The sequence below is a fragment of the Tripterygium wilfordii genome, chromosome 9 (genome assembly GCF_013401445.1).
Source record: "Tripterygium wilfordii isolate XIE 37 chromosome 9, ASM1340144v1, whole genome shotgun sequence".
Classification (NCBI taxonomy): domain Eukaryota; kingdom Viridiplantae; phylum Streptophyta; class Magnoliopsida; order Celastrales; family Celastraceae; genus Tripterygium; species Tripterygium wilfordii.
In genome coordinates this window covers 2,976,771-2,993,876 of record NC_052240.1, presented here as the reverse complement: position 1 = coordinate 2,993,876, position 17,106 = coordinate 2,976,771, and the positions used below count along the sequence as shown (strand labels likewise).

General features: G+C 37.8%; 2 protein-coding genes across 3 annotated transcripts; one reads left to right on the top strand and one right to left on the bottom strand.

Annotated features, from left to right (window-relative positions):
- Positions 1-112: 112 nt before the first annotated feature.
- On the top strand, positions 113-8,082 carry LOC120005498 (lysine-specific demethylase JMJ18-like). 2 transcript variants are annotated; one of them, XM_038855144.1, is made up of 12 exons: positions 113-355; positions 944-1,116; positions 1,667-1,738; positions 2,228-2,305; positions 2,410-2,919; positions 3,046-3,270; positions 3,491-3,652; positions 4,319-4,687; positions 4,846-5,920; positions 6,004-6,107; positions 6,627-6,824; positions 7,495-8,082. In XM_038855144.1, the coding sequence occupies exons 2-12, from the start codon at positions 1,075-1,077 to the stop codon at positions 7,852-7,854; spliced, it is 3,195 nt and encodes a 1,064-aa protein (XP_038711072.1). In that variant the 5' UTR covers positions 113-355; positions 944-1,074; the 3' UTR covers positions 7,855-8,082. The 2 variants fall into 2 exon arrangements, with proteins under 2 accessions (XP_038711072.1, XP_038711073.1); XM_038855145.1 differs by lacking the exon at positions 113-355 and adding an exon at positions 382-585.
- Positions 8,083-9,246: 1,164 nt separating this feature from the next.
- On the bottom strand, positions 9,247-16,277 carry LOC120005499 (subtilisin-like protease SBT2.2). Its single transcript, XM_038855146.1, has 10 exons — positions 15,777-16,277; positions 14,863-15,016; positions 14,132-14,529; positions 13,371-13,466; positions 12,745-12,817; positions 12,016-12,298; positions 11,283-11,614; positions 10,848-11,118; positions 10,445-10,726; positions 9,247-9,874 (listed from the first exon to the last, which is right to left on the bottom strand). The coding sequence occupies exons 1-10, from the start codon at positions 15,998-16,000 to the stop codon at positions 9,444-9,446; spliced, it is 2,544 nt and encodes an 847-aa protein (XP_038711074.1). The 5' UTR covers positions 16,001-16,277; the 3' UTR covers positions 9,247-9,443.
- Positions 16,278-17,106: the final 829 nt, after the last annotated feature.

Below are 17,106 nucleotides of genomic sequence, written 5' to 3'. Positions count from 1 at the left end.
ATTAACCATTTAATCACATGTTTTTTGTAACAATATTCTTACTTAGCTGCTCAAATTACGTCAAACTATGCCACTCATATAGAGCTGTGACTGTCCTGTCTTTGCGCTTTGTATTCATCTACACTTTTTGTGTTTCCTTTTTAACATATTTGTTTTCTTCACTTTGTTCCTTTTCGTTGGATAAAATTCCCATGAAGAACAATTCTAAAAACAAAACCCAAATACCAATATATAACCAACTGTTGGTTTTGTAGATGGTCTTGTAAAGTAGAAGTTTGTGGGTCTTTTTTGCTTGGTTTTGCTGATTTTCTGTTAATACTGCGAGGCGTTATTCTCTCCTGTCTCACTGCGCCAGGTCTCTGTCTCTCCCTTTCTCTCTCTTCTCTCCTCCTCTTAAACGCATGAATGCATACAGAAAATAGATTATTTTTTTTCCTTTAATTTGACGATATTTTCTCGCTTTCGTTATCTTTAAAAAGCTTTGAATGCATATATGGAAATAAAAAGAAAACCGACTCTCTTTATTTTGTAACTTTCCAAACATCATCGTGTGAGTAGGAGTCTACCGGCATTCGCTTTCCTAAGGTAATTGCATAGCAAGACACAAATCAATAAATAAACACAACCTTTTTTATTCTGTTTATGTATTTTTCATCCAATTAAAATTTCAATTGGGTTTCAAGTATCATAATTTTTTACCAAGTCAATAAGCATGCTTGGTTTTCTCCTTAAATAAGAAGTAAAGACCGTATCTTGGATATTTCGTTTTCCTTTTAAAGAAGATTAAGATTTGGTTGATTTATATACGTTGTTTTGATCAAAGGAGAAGAGAAGACAAAAAGAATTTTAAGTTTTTTTTGGGAAATTGGGCAAGTAGTCAATTGTTTTTCTTTTTCTATTTATGCATGCAAAATATTAGGGATTCGCCTTTGTTTTCTTTCAGAAAGATGAATTGGTTTTGATGAATGGGTTCTGGTCTGCATTGATTTTGATGGGTCAGTAAAAAGATTGCGTCTTTGGCGGTATAGATATTGTCAATTGCATTCTTGATTTTAAACCCAGTAAAACCAGAGAATGGAACAGTTCAAATTGGCTGCAGAATCTCATATTAAGGAGGTTTGATTCTCTCTTCTGAAATTTACCCATTTGTTTGAAGTATCTGTACAATTTCATTTGCATAGCCTGTTTGACTGATATTAGGTATTTTGTTTCTGTCCATGTCATTCAATTCCTTTGTTATTTTTGACCTGTTTCATGGAATAGATTGCAGATCGGGCAGTTTGTTTTCTTTGTTTGCTGATACTGACTTGACCATTAATATGAGTTGTTTCCCTTGAATGGTTCAGCTCCTTTTTCCTTTTCTATTAGAAATATGTAGTTTGGCTTTTCAGATGGATAATAATCTGCACCATGTCAGCCTAAATAATGGAATTTGTTATGATCGTCAACTGCTGTGCAGAGATTGTCATCAGATCTTTGGTCATAAGTGTGTCAATTGATGATGCTTTATAAAAAAGATATTCAAGACTGGGATGATTAATGTGATATGATACAGCAATGTAATTAATATAAATGACGATATGTAGTGGACAGTTAAGAGTGCTAAGGACGGGCATGCGCATTTAGACTCAATAACAAAGATTTTCTAACAAAAGATGTTCTGCAGGAGCCTTCATCAAAACACAATATGATAGGCGACAATTCTTTTGAGTGCCCGGGAAGTCCTCGAAATCAAGAGGTAGATTCATGGTCCCAGTTTTTTGCTTTCTTCATCCAAACTGTAATTGTTTAGTTTTGTGCTTTGCATCGATTGGCTATGGAAAATACATGAATGAACATTATAGGCATGGCCCCAGTTGCCAGATCTATGTTCAATGTAGTTTTATGCTTTCATCTATTGGCTATGTTCATGCTAGTTGAATCCCTTAATCTCTGATTGTGTTCATTTGAATTGCCTTACAGAATGAAATAACATGCAGAATAGTTTTGACAATGCCAATTATTCTAGTATTACTGGAAGAAACTTATTTCATGAAATTCTGGACTGCCATTGTGAGCATATAGAATTACGAGTAGATTCATTGATTTATTCAGAACATGATCATTTATGTTCCATGTTTACAGCATGGACTGATTTAGGATCATAGCAGAATCCAAGTAACTCCTAGCTTTCTCTTGTTGACCCATTTATGCTATGTATAAATGAGATTTCATTCATGTGGATCAGATAATGGCTAGATGGGATCCATCTGGAGCTTGCAGGCCCATCATTGATGAAGCTCCTGTGTTTTATCCGTCGGTTGAGGTACACATCTGCCAGAAAAATGGTGTTAAAATGCCATATTGGTATATTTTTGAGTTGGTGCTGCAGTATTTTTACTTTTTTGTGGTGCTTTGTTGGTTCATTAGGAGTTTAAAGATGCACTTGGTTACATATCAAAGATACGTACACAAGCAGAATCATTTGGTATATGTCGGATTGTCCCTCCATCTTACTGGACTCCACCTTGCCCTCTTAAGGAGGAAGATACCTGGAGACATGCTAAATTTTCTACTAGAACTCAGCAGGTTGATTTGCTTCAAAACAGGGAGCCCATGAAAAAGAAGTGTAGAGGCCGGAAGCGAAAACGGAGGAGGAACTCAAGAATGGGAAGCATAAGAAGACATGCCAACTATGGTAGTAAAGAAAATGTTGCCTGTGAATCTGATGAGAAGTTTGGATTCCATTCAGGATCAGACTTCACACTTGAAGAATTTCAGAAATATGCCAGTTATTTAAAAGAGTGTTACTTTGGAATGAAGGACACTAAGGAAGATCCAGTGTCTCGTGGAATAGATCAAAAGAAATGGGAACCCTCTGTGGAGGATATTGAAGGTGAATACTGGCGGATTATTGAACGACCAACAGATGAGGTTGAGGTATGTGAATGTTCTTTTTCTACCTTTGTCCCCCTCTTTTGTCTATATATGTCTTTGTTTGTATAACTTTAAAAGAATAATGTCCTTTTTTATATTTTAAGGATGCTTATTTTTGCAATTTTGCAGGTATACTATGGGGCAGATTTAGAAACAGGAAAATTTGGAAGTGGGTTTCCTAAGGCATCATCCATGGTAACTGGGAGTGACTCAGATCCATATGTGGTGTCAGGTTGGAATCTAAATAAACTGCCACGCCAACCAGGTTCTGTTCTTTGTTTCGAAGAAAGTGATATCTCTGGGGTTCTAGTGCCATGGCTCTATGTTGGAATGTGCTTCTCATCTTTTTGCTGGGTACGTTGACATATTTGTGAGTAGATGAAAAATTCCTACATCTTCACCCCCCCCCCCCCCCCAAACAAATATAGAGAATGGAACATTGTTGTAATTGGGGAAAAAAAGTATTCTGCATTTACTTCCTCGTTGTATGGTAGGAGACAAAGAAAGGACTAGAATTTAAGTTACTCTTTCTGCCATTTAAATTCTAAAATACTATTTCTTTGTTTTTGAAAAGCATGTTGAGGACCACCATCTATATTCACTAAACTATCATCATTGGGGTGATCCAAAGATATGGTATGGAGTTCCTGGAAGTCATGCTTCATCTCTTGAAGATGCAATGAAAAAGCATTTACCTTACTTGTTTGAAGAACAACCTCATTTACTTCATGAACTGGTAAGAATATGATCTACTTGACTCCTTCCTTATTATACTTGATTTGAGCAACAGGTACCCAACTGTACGAAGCTCAAACAAATATATGATATTAGAATAACAAAATGAAAAGGATCGGTATTCAGTTGTCTAATGATTCTACAGTCAAGTCAGCTGGCTTTGAAGGAGGTTAATGATAGAAATTTCATTAAATTCAAACTTATAGTCTTATAGTCCTCTTTCTCAGTCTGGTCATGTCATGTAAACCTTTAGTTCATGGATCAGAGCACGTGATATTGATTATCATAGAGTAAATATGGAAGGGAGAGGGATGTGAATTCTTGTCTATACTGTATGGATGGAGGCAGAAAAGTATTTGATTCATGATATACATTTTTTCCAGGATATAACTGAATGGAGAAGATCTTTATGTAGCTCCCCTCCAGGTTTGGTATTAGGTCTTGTTTAGTTTTAACAAATGGAGTTTGATCATAGCTTTTCTTCTTCATCTTCGCGGATCTGGCTGCTTCTTTTGGCTGGTTACATCTATAGCTTTGATCAGTTTGTCACCAATCCATTACATGTATCCCTCCAGATATTTCAATGAGTTTAGCTATTTGAAATCCTACATATATATGTGAGCATATCTACGGGATGAAATTTATGGTTTTCATCTTTGCTGGGCAGGTTACTCAACTATCTCCTTCAGTTCTAAAAGCTGAAGGTGTACCAGTATATCGTGCCGTTCAGCATTCTGGGGAGTTTGTTCTTACCTTTCCAAGGGCGTACCACTCTGGCTTTAACTGTGGCTTTAATTGCGCAGAGGCAGTAAATGTCGCTCCAGTTGATTGGTTAGCGCATGGACAACATGCAGTTGAGCTTTACAGCGAGCAGCGTCGCAAGACATCAATATCACATGATAAGCTTCTATTGGGATCAGCTCAGGAAGCTGTCAAAGCTCTTTGGGAGCTGTCAGTTTTGGGAAGGGAAACAACAGTAAGTTTGGGGTGGAAAAGTGTCTGCGGGAAGGATGGGATGCTCACACGGGCTGTTAAGGTGAAGTTACTTCTCTCTCTCTCTCTCTCTCTCTACTGTATCATGAACATCTGGAAGATATGGTTGCATATGAAATCATGTATGTTCTTTTATTGGTGAATAATTTACTTATGCTAAGTTGAGATACTATTTCTATTCTGATTTTTGCACTTCAACAGAGAAGGGTGCAGATGGAGGAGGAGAGGGTAAAGTGCCTTCCAGCTCATGTGAAATTCCTGAAGATGGAAAAAGATTTCGATTTGGAAAGTGAGAGAGAATGCTTCTGGTGCTATTATGATTTGCACTTATCTGCTACCAGCTGCAGGTGCTCCGCTGACCAATTTGCTTGTCTTAAACATGCAAATCTTTTATGTTCATGTGACGTAAAACACAGATATGTCCTTCTCCGATACACTGTGGATGAGTTAAACACACTAGTTGAAGCATTGGAGGGCAGTTTAGATGCTTTAAAAGTTTGGGCATCTGAAAATCCTGGAATGATTTCTGTCAACGAAAAAGGTGTGCCTGCAGATAAGCTGGATGCAAAAAGAGAGTCATTCAGACATGAGAAACAAAGTTTGTCATGTTCTCCTGTTGTACAAGACGTTATGGAAACTTCTGCTCCTATTTGTTCAAGTAGTAATGTTTTGTCAGAAGAAGTCCAGTCAGCTCTCCAAACTTCAAGTGCGTCTCATGTCACTATTGATAGCCATGTCAGCACCTCAAATAATGATCTGGTAAAGGGCGAAGAAGTAAAGGCGGGGAAACTAGGATGTCCCGATTTGAATCTTGATGTTGATTCTGCTGATCATGAAAGTGGAGTGCTGCATGTATCTGAAAGCTGTGATAACAAAGCTATCTCAAAGGAGATACCAATGTCAGTGTGCAAGCAAAAGAAAATTTGCAGTTCGAACTCAACAAAACAAATAGATATTATTGTGCTTGATTGCGATTTGAATTCATCTGAATCTCATGAAAGAAATAGAAACTTATCTTCATTTTCAGGAGTTGTTAGGCATGGCTGTTCAAATGGTGGAAAAAAGTTGTTTGGGGTTGATCTTTTGGTTCCAATAGAAAATTCAGTGGCATCATCAAACAAATTGTTGAGATCTGATGTCGTCAATATCTCAGATGTAAAGGTCGCTGATCAAAGCTACCTTGTAGGAAGGCTGGATTTTTCTGTTGTACCTTTAAATTTTGGATCTGTCATGTCTGGGAAGCCATGGTGCAATTCACAGGCTATATTCCCCAAAGGTAGGTTGCAGTAAGACAATTAGTTTTCTTTTCTGCCTATGGGAGAACAACTATATTCCTCTGATTTTGGTTGAATTTCACAGGATTTAAAAGCCGCATTAAGTATTTCAGTGTGCATAATCCAGCAAAAGTTTGTAGCTATATCTCCGAAGTGCTGGATGCTGGGTTCCTTGGGCCTCTGTTTAAGGTTGGTTTTACCGCATTGTTTTCTTTTTCAAAAAAAACGTGCTCTAGTGTTCAGGAATGACCTAAGAGCCATATTCAAGCTTGGCTTGCTTGGTCCAACAAGCTGTTTCACTATACTTTCTTGTTTCCAGCAATTGGTGTTTCACTAAAGCTGTGAGAGTTCAGTTCCACTCCACGGGGTTTAAATCAAAGTTTGAACACATTTGCAAGTTTTTTCGCCATCTCTTTCATTCCTTAATGGGCTCAGATAGTAGTCATGGCAGAAGACACATGCACGTTTGCGGCACACGCACATAACACATACAGACCAATAATCTTGATGCAAGAGTATTTAAATTATTGTTCTCTTCACTGTAGATGCTATAGTAGCTGCTTTTCTGTTTTTGTTTTTTTATTTTTTTCTAGCTTTTTTTAAGTTTATGGGTTTGTTATTCACTTATTCTTTATCATTATCGTTGTTATTACTTTTGCGCTATGTATGCCTTCTCTTATTTGAGTTATTTCCTACCATAAATTTCAGGTTACTTTAGAAGAACATCCAAATGAGAGCTTCACAGCTGCCTCTGCAGAGAAGTGTTGGGAAATGGTGTTGCAGCAAGTAAATAAAGAAATTGTACGGCGTAAAAACTCATGGGAAAGAGATCTGCCCCCTTTGCAAGCCGTGCAGAGCATTAATGGACTTGAAATGTTTGGGTTTCTCTCACCGCCTATTATTGCGGTAAACCTACTCCATGGCCTTCAGTCCAGCTATTGGTTCACATATTCGTTTCTAGCGTTCCAATTAGATTAATTTACTTTACTGTGAACTCAATCTCAGGAAAATTATATAAATATTGTCCTGTACCTCAGTACCTACAAAATCATGAAAAGATGTAAGGGGAATAGTGTTGTTTAGCTCTTTTAATTAGGCAAGGTAAGACTAACCATCCTAGAACCTCTCTGCATTCTCATACTTTTAAGCTAGATACTCATCAAAATGTTTAGATAATCAAAAAAGTTTTTGAATTTGGCTTTTGCAGAAAAATGAAACCAAAACATAAAATACTGTGATTCTCTTTAAATTTCTTTTCTAATTTCTTCTATGGGCTTCTCATTATGCTTGGACTAAAAAGATTAAGCAGCAAAATAATAGGCTATGGCTAAGAAGATCACGTTTGTTAATTCATCTGTTTTTGGCATGATTATGTCCTTTTACCCCTTCGGACTTGGCGTAGTAAGTAACGATATAGATATATGCTCTCTCATCTACTTGATAGAAGCTCATGTTCTTGCTGGTAACGTGTAAATGTCTATGGGAATAAAACAATCTTTAATAACTTTCTGTCGTTCCATGGCGTGCATTGGTTATTGACATTGGTATCGGATTTTTCAATCTATGTAACCTTTAGGCTATCGAGGCTCTTGATCCCGGCCACCTGAGCAGCCGGTACTGGCAAGACAGGATTGCTACATCATCCGGTTCAAGTGCAGTCAACCATCACCTATCTGATCGACTTTTCTCTGCAGTGCAAAAAGATGCAAAGCTTTTTGGTTTCCATTTGACCAAGGCAGGTCCGAATAATCCCGCTCTAAAAGATGAACATTTGGTGGGCGAGAATAAGCGGCTAGCACTGCAACAACTATTCAGGAAGGCAAATCCTGAAGAACTAAAGATAATGCATAAAATTTTCTGCAGTGAGGCACGAAGTGCTGAATGGAGAGCCGCGTACAGAACATTGACTGAAGAGATGGAGAAAAGGCGTAGGTAAGTAAAGAGTACAGTCAGATTCATGGGTAGATGAAGCATTTCATTTCAACATCGGTTAACCAATTTTTTTTGGAAAATTCATAAGATGAGCAGGAGTTGTGCAGAAATATTTGCTGTAACCCGACTCAATAACGTAGATGCTGCGTTTCGATAGGATGAATCCTAGTACATGTAGGGAATTTACTAAACTATAAGAAATACAAGTCCCTCCTTTCATTCTGCTTTAAAATGCTTTCTTCTCTTGCCATCTTTAGTTTCATGGCTGGTATGTGCATTGCCAAATTAATTCATTTCTGGAAGTTCTGCTGATACCAAGTTTCAAGATGAACTGTGACAGGAGATGTGAATTTTACAGCACAGCAAAATCCGTCCGATGCATAGAAGAAATGGTGAATAATCTCTACAATTGGTAACAATGCCATTGCTATGGAACTGAAGCTGGACAGGTGATGATTAAATTACTAAAGAAAATGAATGGGATTCAAGCAATCAGCAACTTTTTGTTCCCAGAAACAGAGCACTATCTTCACCTTACACCAATTCCCCCATGTTTGTGTGCTGGAACGTACTTAATTAATACTAACCTTAATTGACTAAGCTAGTCAACACACACAAAACTTCTCCAAGTAATTAGGTCCAGAGCAGATCAAACACCACACCAGGCAAATTAACAACTATGCAGCCATTCAAAAAAAAAAACACCCAATTCCCTATATAAACTCCTCCATCCATTTCACCATTGCAAGAACTCGAAAGTGAAAAATAGTTAGTTATGGCTTCTAGGCTTGGCCTCCTCCACTTCCTTACTCTGCTTTCACTCTGCAGCTCCAACATATGCTCTGCCTTTCGGGACTTGAAAACAAGAAGTTTTCAAACACCTGAAACTCCAATGCTACCAACACTTCCAACTTTTGAAGACCCAAAACCAGTACTGACACCTCCTCCACCTCCTCCTGTCAGTTCTGTAGTGGTGAATTTTCCATTCCCTGGCTTTCCTACCCTCCCCAAACCATTTCCTCCTTTTCCTTTTATACCATTCATACCTTCTCTTTCTTCTCTGCCTATGGTGCCACCAGGATTGATAGGATTTTCAAGCTCTTCTCCTTCAATGAATGCAGTACAAGGCACTCCATGAGAGCGACTTCATTGGATTAACAAAAGAAAGTGCATGTGTGTGCCCATTTGTAGCTCTAATATCCTTCTTGTCAATAATAAATAATATTATGACATGAATGGTATGCATTCCTTTGAGAAACAATTAAATGGAAGAACAAAAATTCCCAGTAGTAATTTATCAGAATACAGAACCTTGATGAAGTCATTGTTCTCGACCATATAATCTGTACAGAATTTATTCGAGAGAGAGGGAGGGAGGGAGGGAGGGAGAGAGGGAGGACAAAGCTTCAAGAATTATTACTCAATCACTGTATCTACATACAGAATGCTCGATACTTTTGCATCATAATGAATGAAAAAATTGGTTAATACATTTAGCTAGTGAGACACGCACAAAAACCGAATGAACACCAAATCATAGATCACGGAGCAGATGTGGTAGTTGGTGGGGAAGAAACACAAGTTATTCATTCATCAGTTACTGTTAGTGCTATTTGCGGAGATTTTCAAAATAACTGACAATGGAATGTTGATAACATGACCTTGATTTCCAAAAAGCCCTATCCTTCCGTAGCTAGCAGCCGAGCTGCTAAGTGTTGCGTTAAGAGTAACATTCAATACCTGCTTCTCCATACTTCCAATGAAGAAATGAGTAGGACTCACCTTGACAGACACCCCATAAGGAGCACTCCATCCAACAACGTAACTCTCATTGCAGGCAATGTTAGTCACTACTCTTTGGATTGTTTTAGACTGATTCAGCTTCGCAATTGTGATCGAAGGCAAGTTCAGGTCTGCACCACTAATGGTTGAATTATAAACCCAACAGTTCTGGCGAGTGTAGTTCAAGACCACAGGAGCAGATCCATTAATGCCACAAAGAAACGACATGTAGACATCATAACCTACGACAACCATATCATAACATCCAAACTTAGAACAAGATATGAGATGCTTAGGATGATAGGATCACATTTGAATAGCGAAAAGTAAATGTTGATTGTGTCGGATGTACTAGGTCTAACACAGCCTTTGCGGTACAGATGGATTTGAACCTGATATTTATACACATGGTCAGTGCATATAGTACATGCTTGGCCATACGTGTATATGCGTTTTGTAGTCAAGGACCATCAATGCAGAATGTATGTTAGATATTTATGAATGTCGCACAAACATGGTCTGAAAGTCTACTCTCTTAAGAAGGGCCCCAAGGGAGTGCCACTTCATCACCACTGCATATGTTAAGCTTATGAAACTTCTCTAGTTATGTATTTTGCATGAATTTACCTTTCCAATTCCTAGAGCTTCTTTTTTCTTTATCGTTGATGCTTCATCAGTGTAAAGTCACAATCAGTGCTTACACTAGGACTGATACTTAAAAAATAAACAGTTATTAGAATAAATGATTTCTCGGAGCAAGGTAAACTCTCTTGCAGGAAAAAAAATAGTATCTCTAAATGCAAAGGACTTACTTGCATAAAAAATGAGACCAGGATCAAGAGCAGCAGTTGCATTCACAAAACCACTGCCCATGTCAAACGGTGTTGCGGGAGATTGATTCTGATCAGGATTGGCATAGGCACGCTGAGCCATTATTGGTCCACCACTCTTGTCGTGTAGAGAAGCAGTTGTAGAGAGTGCAGAACCAATGGCAGCAGGAGTGAAACTGGGAAACTTTTGCTTTATCAGCGCAGCAAGCCCAGCAACATGAGGAGCGGCCATACTTGTTCCAGAGATCATTGCAAAGCTCTCACCTATAGTATTATGGGACAAATTATCAGTTGATTGTGTTAGATATGTTCACAAAACAATTATCTTGCCACATGCTGCAAGGAATCATCGTTCAGCTGTTGTAATGTGATTATATTAACATACCTTGGAATTCAAATGAGTCTGTACCAAGCGAGCTCCAAGCAGCCCATATAAGATTTCCAGGAGCAATTAAGTTTGGTTTCAAGATGTCGGCATCATCGAGAAAACTGTCTTCAGGATCTGGCCCTCTAGCAGAATAATACATTACCTTTGGAGCAGAGACACTGTAGTTCGCTTTAAGTCCTCCTGAAATGCTTGCAACTGCCCCAAATCTGACAATTTTCTTTGTATGTCCCTCCTTCTCCAAAGAAGAATTGTAGTATTGAAGTAGAATCTGCAACTCAAATCATGAAAAGTTAATTAATGAAAAGATAAAAAAGGTAAAGAAAAATTTTAAATGCACAGCACCATACTTCTAAGAGAAAAACCATTCTAGTCTAAGAGAAAAACTTAAGAATTTCTGCATGCAGGCATAGAAAATACACAAAGAACCTGCACCTTGGAATCATCTGGGGATGGAATAATAATGCCGGGCATTTTGATTGGAGTTGGATTAAGCTGAAAACCAATAACAAAAGGATCCATGTAGAACACTACACCAGTTGCACTGAGGTTTTTGGCTGTTTCTGAAGCCTGTTGGATGGTGGAGAGGCCAAGCACAAACCGAATTGAATAGCTACAGATTAAGAGGTTTCCCTGGACCATATTCTTATCAAATCCACTGGAGTCTTGGCATTCACCCACATACATATCATCAGCAATTGTTGTTTCATTGTTCAGAGCATCAAGTGCAGAAATAAGCGTGTACATTTTATCTTTGTGTGTTCCCGCTGAAAAAAACGGTGTATTACTAACTTGCTAGCAATACAGTTTGTTACACAGCAATAAGTAACATATCAGCAAATTTAATGGGCAGAAAGCAATATGAACCTGAATAATAACAATGATAAGGAAAGTTATGGACTGAACTATTTGAAATTGCAATTTTCATAATTCGCATCTAGTTAGTAGTCATGCATGCTGCAATCACCTGGAATATTAATTATTAACATAATCTACTTCAAATCACTTTTGACATCATTTATTTTCTTTCCATTTTATTTTTTCATTCTTCCACAGGCTACATTGTACAATGAATATAACAAATTATGAATCTCATTATTCTTCTGATAATCCCACTCAAAATAAAAAGAGTATAAACGGAGCAATCAATTCAAGAAGTAAGACTTACGTGCAAGTCCAACCCCGTGAATGGTTACATTGTTGCCAAGGACTATAGAGTTAGTATATGTTCTGTCATGTGAGGCAGCACCAACTGTGAAGATCCAGGGACTGAAGGAAGCAATGCTCTTAGGCGATGGTCCAGTATTGCCAGCTGCTTGCACAACAAAGATGCCAGCCTTTACAGCTGATAGCAAAGCCATGTCTATGGGATTAAAAAATGTTGCAATACCAGGAGGGCGTCTGTTGGGTGTAATAGATAAGTTTACAATGTCAACCCCATCCTGTGCTGCCTGCAAATGCAATGAAAATGCACGTCTGATTAAAATACCTCACTAAGAAGCATAATTGATTTGGGTAATGACCCAACAAATCTTTTATTTCTATTGAAAAAACTGCAGAAGAATAAAATGCGTAATAGGGAAGTAAGCAGAAGATGAACAAGAAATGCAAAATCACAAAATCGGAGATAGAAGCTGAAAGGGGGCAAACAGAGCAAGGGAATTTCCAGAGAGAAAAAAGTCAGAAGGTTCCAGTCATACCAACAGGGCCAACATTAAGAAGCGATCAACAGTAACTTATGCCCACCAGTCCTTGATTGGGCATGGAATAAGGAGAATTCACATACGATATGTTACAAAAGCACCAGCAGTTCAGGTTTATAATTCACTAGCTAGCACATCGTCATGGGGACGGAATATAACTTGCATGGGACAAACCAAAAGTAAATCATATGTACCTGATCTATAGCAGCAACAACATCTGCAGCAAACCCTCCAAAACTCTTGTATAATGCCTTGTATACAGCTATACTGGAAGAGAATGGACATACCATTAATAAATGTATCCCTGAATAAATACTGAAGTACACATGTTCAAGTGAAACATAATAGAAATATGAAAGCCTCTTGAGAAAGGGAATCATACGCCCCTTACAGTTTCTGGCAGTCATGATACTTAATGCTTTGCGCTACAATTGATGACTAGGAGAACAGGAGTAATAGAGCTCCTTCGAAAGAGCAAGGGCGAAGGTAGCATAAAATGACTAGGCGGTGATGGTATTAAAAGAAACAACCACTTGAATAACTTAAAGAACCAATTCAAGAAATAATGGATCAGAAAAATTATGTTCAGGAATCAATGGTGACAATGGCATGGTAAAAGAGCATTAAATTTTTTAACGACGGATTAAGTATAACTTTGTATGAGCCATCTTATGGATCAATATGTCTGCAAAAAAAAACTCAACGAGCTCTCTGCAAAGAGAAATTTTCTCTAGTGTCATGGTGTTGGTTTGGATGGCAATAGTCATGAGCTACAATTGCTGCATTAATTTGAAACATTAGAAGGTATTGGTAGTTTTACTGTGAACGAGGAGCCATCCCGCTTGCATTTCCAAAGTGATGCCCAGCAACTACCACTGGAATTCCATGGTTTCCTGAAGCTACAGAAGCGGTGTGCCTGTATTACATGCATTTTTAAGAATTAAAATAATAACACAAAATCATAATTTATGGAAGACTGTTTTTCCATAGCACATGAATACATACTATATTGCCTCTGAATACAATCAGGTAGATAATTAAGCTATTTCAAAAGCAAGTCTAAACATGAAAGCTACAATCAAACTAAATCTACAACCATTTCAAACTACTAGAGACATCATTTCAAGTTTGGCTGAACGGAAGAAACTTAATCCAAACCCAATTGCATCAGCTGCATATTGGTTTTCTCTGAATCAATTCTACCCAGGAAACTATCTCTAGCAACCTTTGTTTAAGGCACATCTTTATTAACTAGGAATTGCGCACATTGCCTTCCCCCTTAGTCCCACACCATCTATTAAGTAATATATTATATTCTAACAGTTAATGTTGATGGCGTTGCTGTACATCAGATACAGAAGGGCTCGAGGATAAACCAGCAGTCATCACTCAAAAACATGAATCATATAGCAGAAGAAAAAAAATTCAATTAGAGGGTAGGACTCGGTATGGTGGTGAGTCATTACAACAAAGAGCAAAAGACATGACTGTAATAGACCCGACATTGAGAAATCAGACACAGGCACAGCAATTTGCACAAAATACAAGTCTAGCACATGAAGTATGCAACAAGACACTCACGTGCCATGGCCATCACCATCAAATGGCGATGCATAATCCTTGGTAGAATTGAATATTCCTCTGGTTATAGCAGATGCCGCAAAGTGCCGAGCTCCAATAAGCTTCCTATTGCATGAGCCAGATGGAAACTCCCGTGTGACCTCACAGTTACCAGAAAAGTGAGAAGGGACTGGGTAAGAGCGATCAGATATATCATCTGCAAAGCTAGGGTGAGTAGGATCAATCCCAGTATCAACCAAACCAATCACAATTCCTTCTCCAGCAGTTTCATATCCGCCTTCCTGTACCCATGCCCCTTGCGGAAGACCCAGAAACTGAGGAGTATGGGTGGTTGCAGTTCTAACAGAGAAATCCAAAACCACATTTGCCACTTCTTTCCTCCTTGAAAGCTTCTCTACCTTAAAAATTCATCAATGTAACGAGATTAGAATCTAAAAAAAGCAAAATTTTGTCTGTGAAAGAATACGAGTGCTTATTCACAAGATGTTGAATTTGTTTTGACTTGTAATGCAATAAGAGGCTACAGACAACTAGTAACAATAAAATAAAATAATTAACAAAGAGATGAAATGAAAAGAAAATGTACAGCGAAAGGAGGGCATATACATACACGCATTAACAAGGAATTGAACACCCCCTCCCCCCAAAAAAAATAGGACACCGCCAATGGATTTACCGGCATAATTATATTGAAAGCATAATGACAAATGATGATGATGAATATAACAAACCTGCTGTGGGGTAACAAGAATTGCAAATCCGTTGATCAAGTAGTGATAACTGTACAGCTTCAGATATTTCTCCCCCCTCAATACCCTCCTCAGTAATGAATCATGAACTCGAGCGATATACGAACCAGACCTCCTATCAGTTCTTGATGTATTCCTACATTTAGAAAAAAACATAAACAAAAGCACAGGCATTTGAGCAAGCTGTTATTTATTCGCAAAACCTAAAAGGGCTAAAGCTTTGAAATAAAAAGAGAAACATGAGGAAACAGTTTGTTGGGTAAAGCATAAACCCTATTACCCAACAAGTAAGAAATTTCACTCTTTTTTTCTTCAAAATAAATTGGATCAATCATGTGTAAAAGTCATGAAATGCAGAAAGAGAAAAATTATGAACTTAAAAAAAATCATGGACAAAAAATATGGTTGTTAAAATCACTAATCGCATTACAGCCCTAGCAATAATCGCATTAACAAAGAAAATCTATCATACCAAACATAGAAATGAAACATAGTATACGGTAACTACAGAAAAGAACATGAAGAGAAAAAGTAATATTATAAGCTTCCGAAAAATAGTTTGCAATAAAATGGATATTTCATATTCTTGTACCACAAAAAGAACCCCACAGAGAGGTTTGTAAGGACCCCATGAGTGATGAGACGATTAAGTAACAGTTGAGATACCTTAAAAGTAGATAACAAGAAAATGTGGATTCAACATTTTGCTTATACAGTTATACTGCCAACCATGTATCGCATGAAACCAGAAGCCCTCGTCAAATAGCCAACAACAACCACTCAAACAGTTACCAAGAGTTGCAGTGCATACAAAATCAATTCCAGCTTGAAGCAGAAATGGCAAATTTCAATACCTATTTAAAAGGAAACGAAAAAAAAGGACATAAATTTAGTACCTTGGTTTGTCCCATCTGGTCAGTCTCCCAGAACCAGCGTGTTTGAACCCACGGGTTCTCGTCTTGAGCTCTTCTCCAAAGTAATGTGCAGCAGGAGGTTGTTTAAGAGTGACAATGTAAATAGCAGAAGTTTCATCATCTGAGAAATCCTGACATAGAGTCCCCACTATAATTCCCAAGCAAAGCACCACCACTAAATACAACCAACTAATACTCCTCCTCATTTCGAAGAGTGAAACCGAAAAACCAAACCCAGAAATCAAACACACGGAAGAGAACTTCTTCTCAGCAAACCATGCTCAAGCAGTCGCCAATTGAAGAAAACCACAAAGCCAAAAAGACCCTCCTGTGGAAACCCTGAACAGCTGCAGAGCAAAAGTGCAATAACCCATTAAGCCCCCATTGATGAGAAGGGGAATGTGGAAGAACACTGGAATTCTTTCTTTAATCTTTATTGTGAAGAGGTCTCCTTTTGGCTATCGCACACTTTTTAGAGAGACAGAGTAAGTAGAGAGAGTATTAAATAGCTGAACTGTATAAAGAATCTGCAACTTTCTTGGGTGGTGTGAATTTGAACGTTTTGTTTATAAAAAAAGAAGACAAATTAAGAGAGATCAGAGATGAACGTTTTATTTGTTTTTTTCCTTTTCCCACTGTTGGGTTCTGTCTCCTAGTGCCAAATAAACGAAAACATGACTGCCATTGGCATATGCACCCAATCATCTAACCCGCTTCACTGATTTTAGTTAGATAAATCAAAGCATGAATTAATGTGAAGAATGGTTTTAGGAATATATCTGTATTATCGATTTTTGACCTATTGATCCCACGATTTGGCCCTCAAAAGAGTGCCTCACCATGTTAAAAATCAGAACTTTCTGTAGCAAATTAAAGTGCAAGTGGGGCGGTGTGTGATTACTGCTTCTTGTTTTTCACTGCAAAATCTTTTCTTTTTTTCTTTAAACTGCACCAGGAAACCCAGAGGAAATGGAGTCTTGGTGCCCTGTGAATATATATATATATAACACAACAATGATATAAAATTACTATACTTCTCAAAGTAATTAATTATATACATACTTTGACATCTCATTATTCTTTCGTAAAAAATGTTTTGTCCCCAATCTCTTGCTCTCATTTTAACCCCCCAATTACACCACACGTTAGATGTTTAGTGAATCCTACATTTACATTAATAATTAATGAATAACTCGGGTTCATTAATTCAAGTGCCACATTGGATGTTAAAATAAGGAACAATATTAGTACTCTTCTTTCTTTACGGTCTTCATGAATGCACCAACTTTTTGTTTACTTACATGATGGGGTA

What these genes read in the sequence shown, in the direction of transcription:
- LOC120005498 (XM_038855144.1), top strand. Translation starts at nt 1,075, where the DNA reads ATGGAACAGTTCAAATTGGCTGCAGAATCTCATATTAAGGAG. An exon ending in TGTTTTATCCGTCGGTTGAG is followed by an intron (nt 2,306 to 2,409) that starts GTACACATCTGC and finishes TTGGTTCATTAG; the next exon opens with GAGTTTAAAGATGCACTTGG. An exon ending in CTCATTTACTTCATGAACTG is followed by an intron (nt 3,653 to 4,318) that starts GTAAGAATATGA and finishes TTTGCTGGGCAG; the next exon opens with GTTACTCAACTATCTCCTTC.
- LOC120005499 (XM_038855146.1), bottom strand. Translation starts at nt 16,000, where the DNA reads ATGAGGAGGAGTATTAGTTGGTTGTATTTAGTGGTGGTGCTTTGCTTG. An exon ending in ACCAGATGGGACAAACCAAG is followed by an intron (nt 15,017 to 15,776) that starts GTACTAAATTTA and finishes TTCTAAATGTAG; the next exon opens with GAATACATCAAGAACTGATA. An exon ending in TTCTTGTTACCCCACAGCAG is followed by an intron (nt 14,530 to 14,862) that starts GTTTGTTATATT and finishes TGAATTTTTAAG; the next exon opens with GTAGAGAAGCTTTCAAGGAG.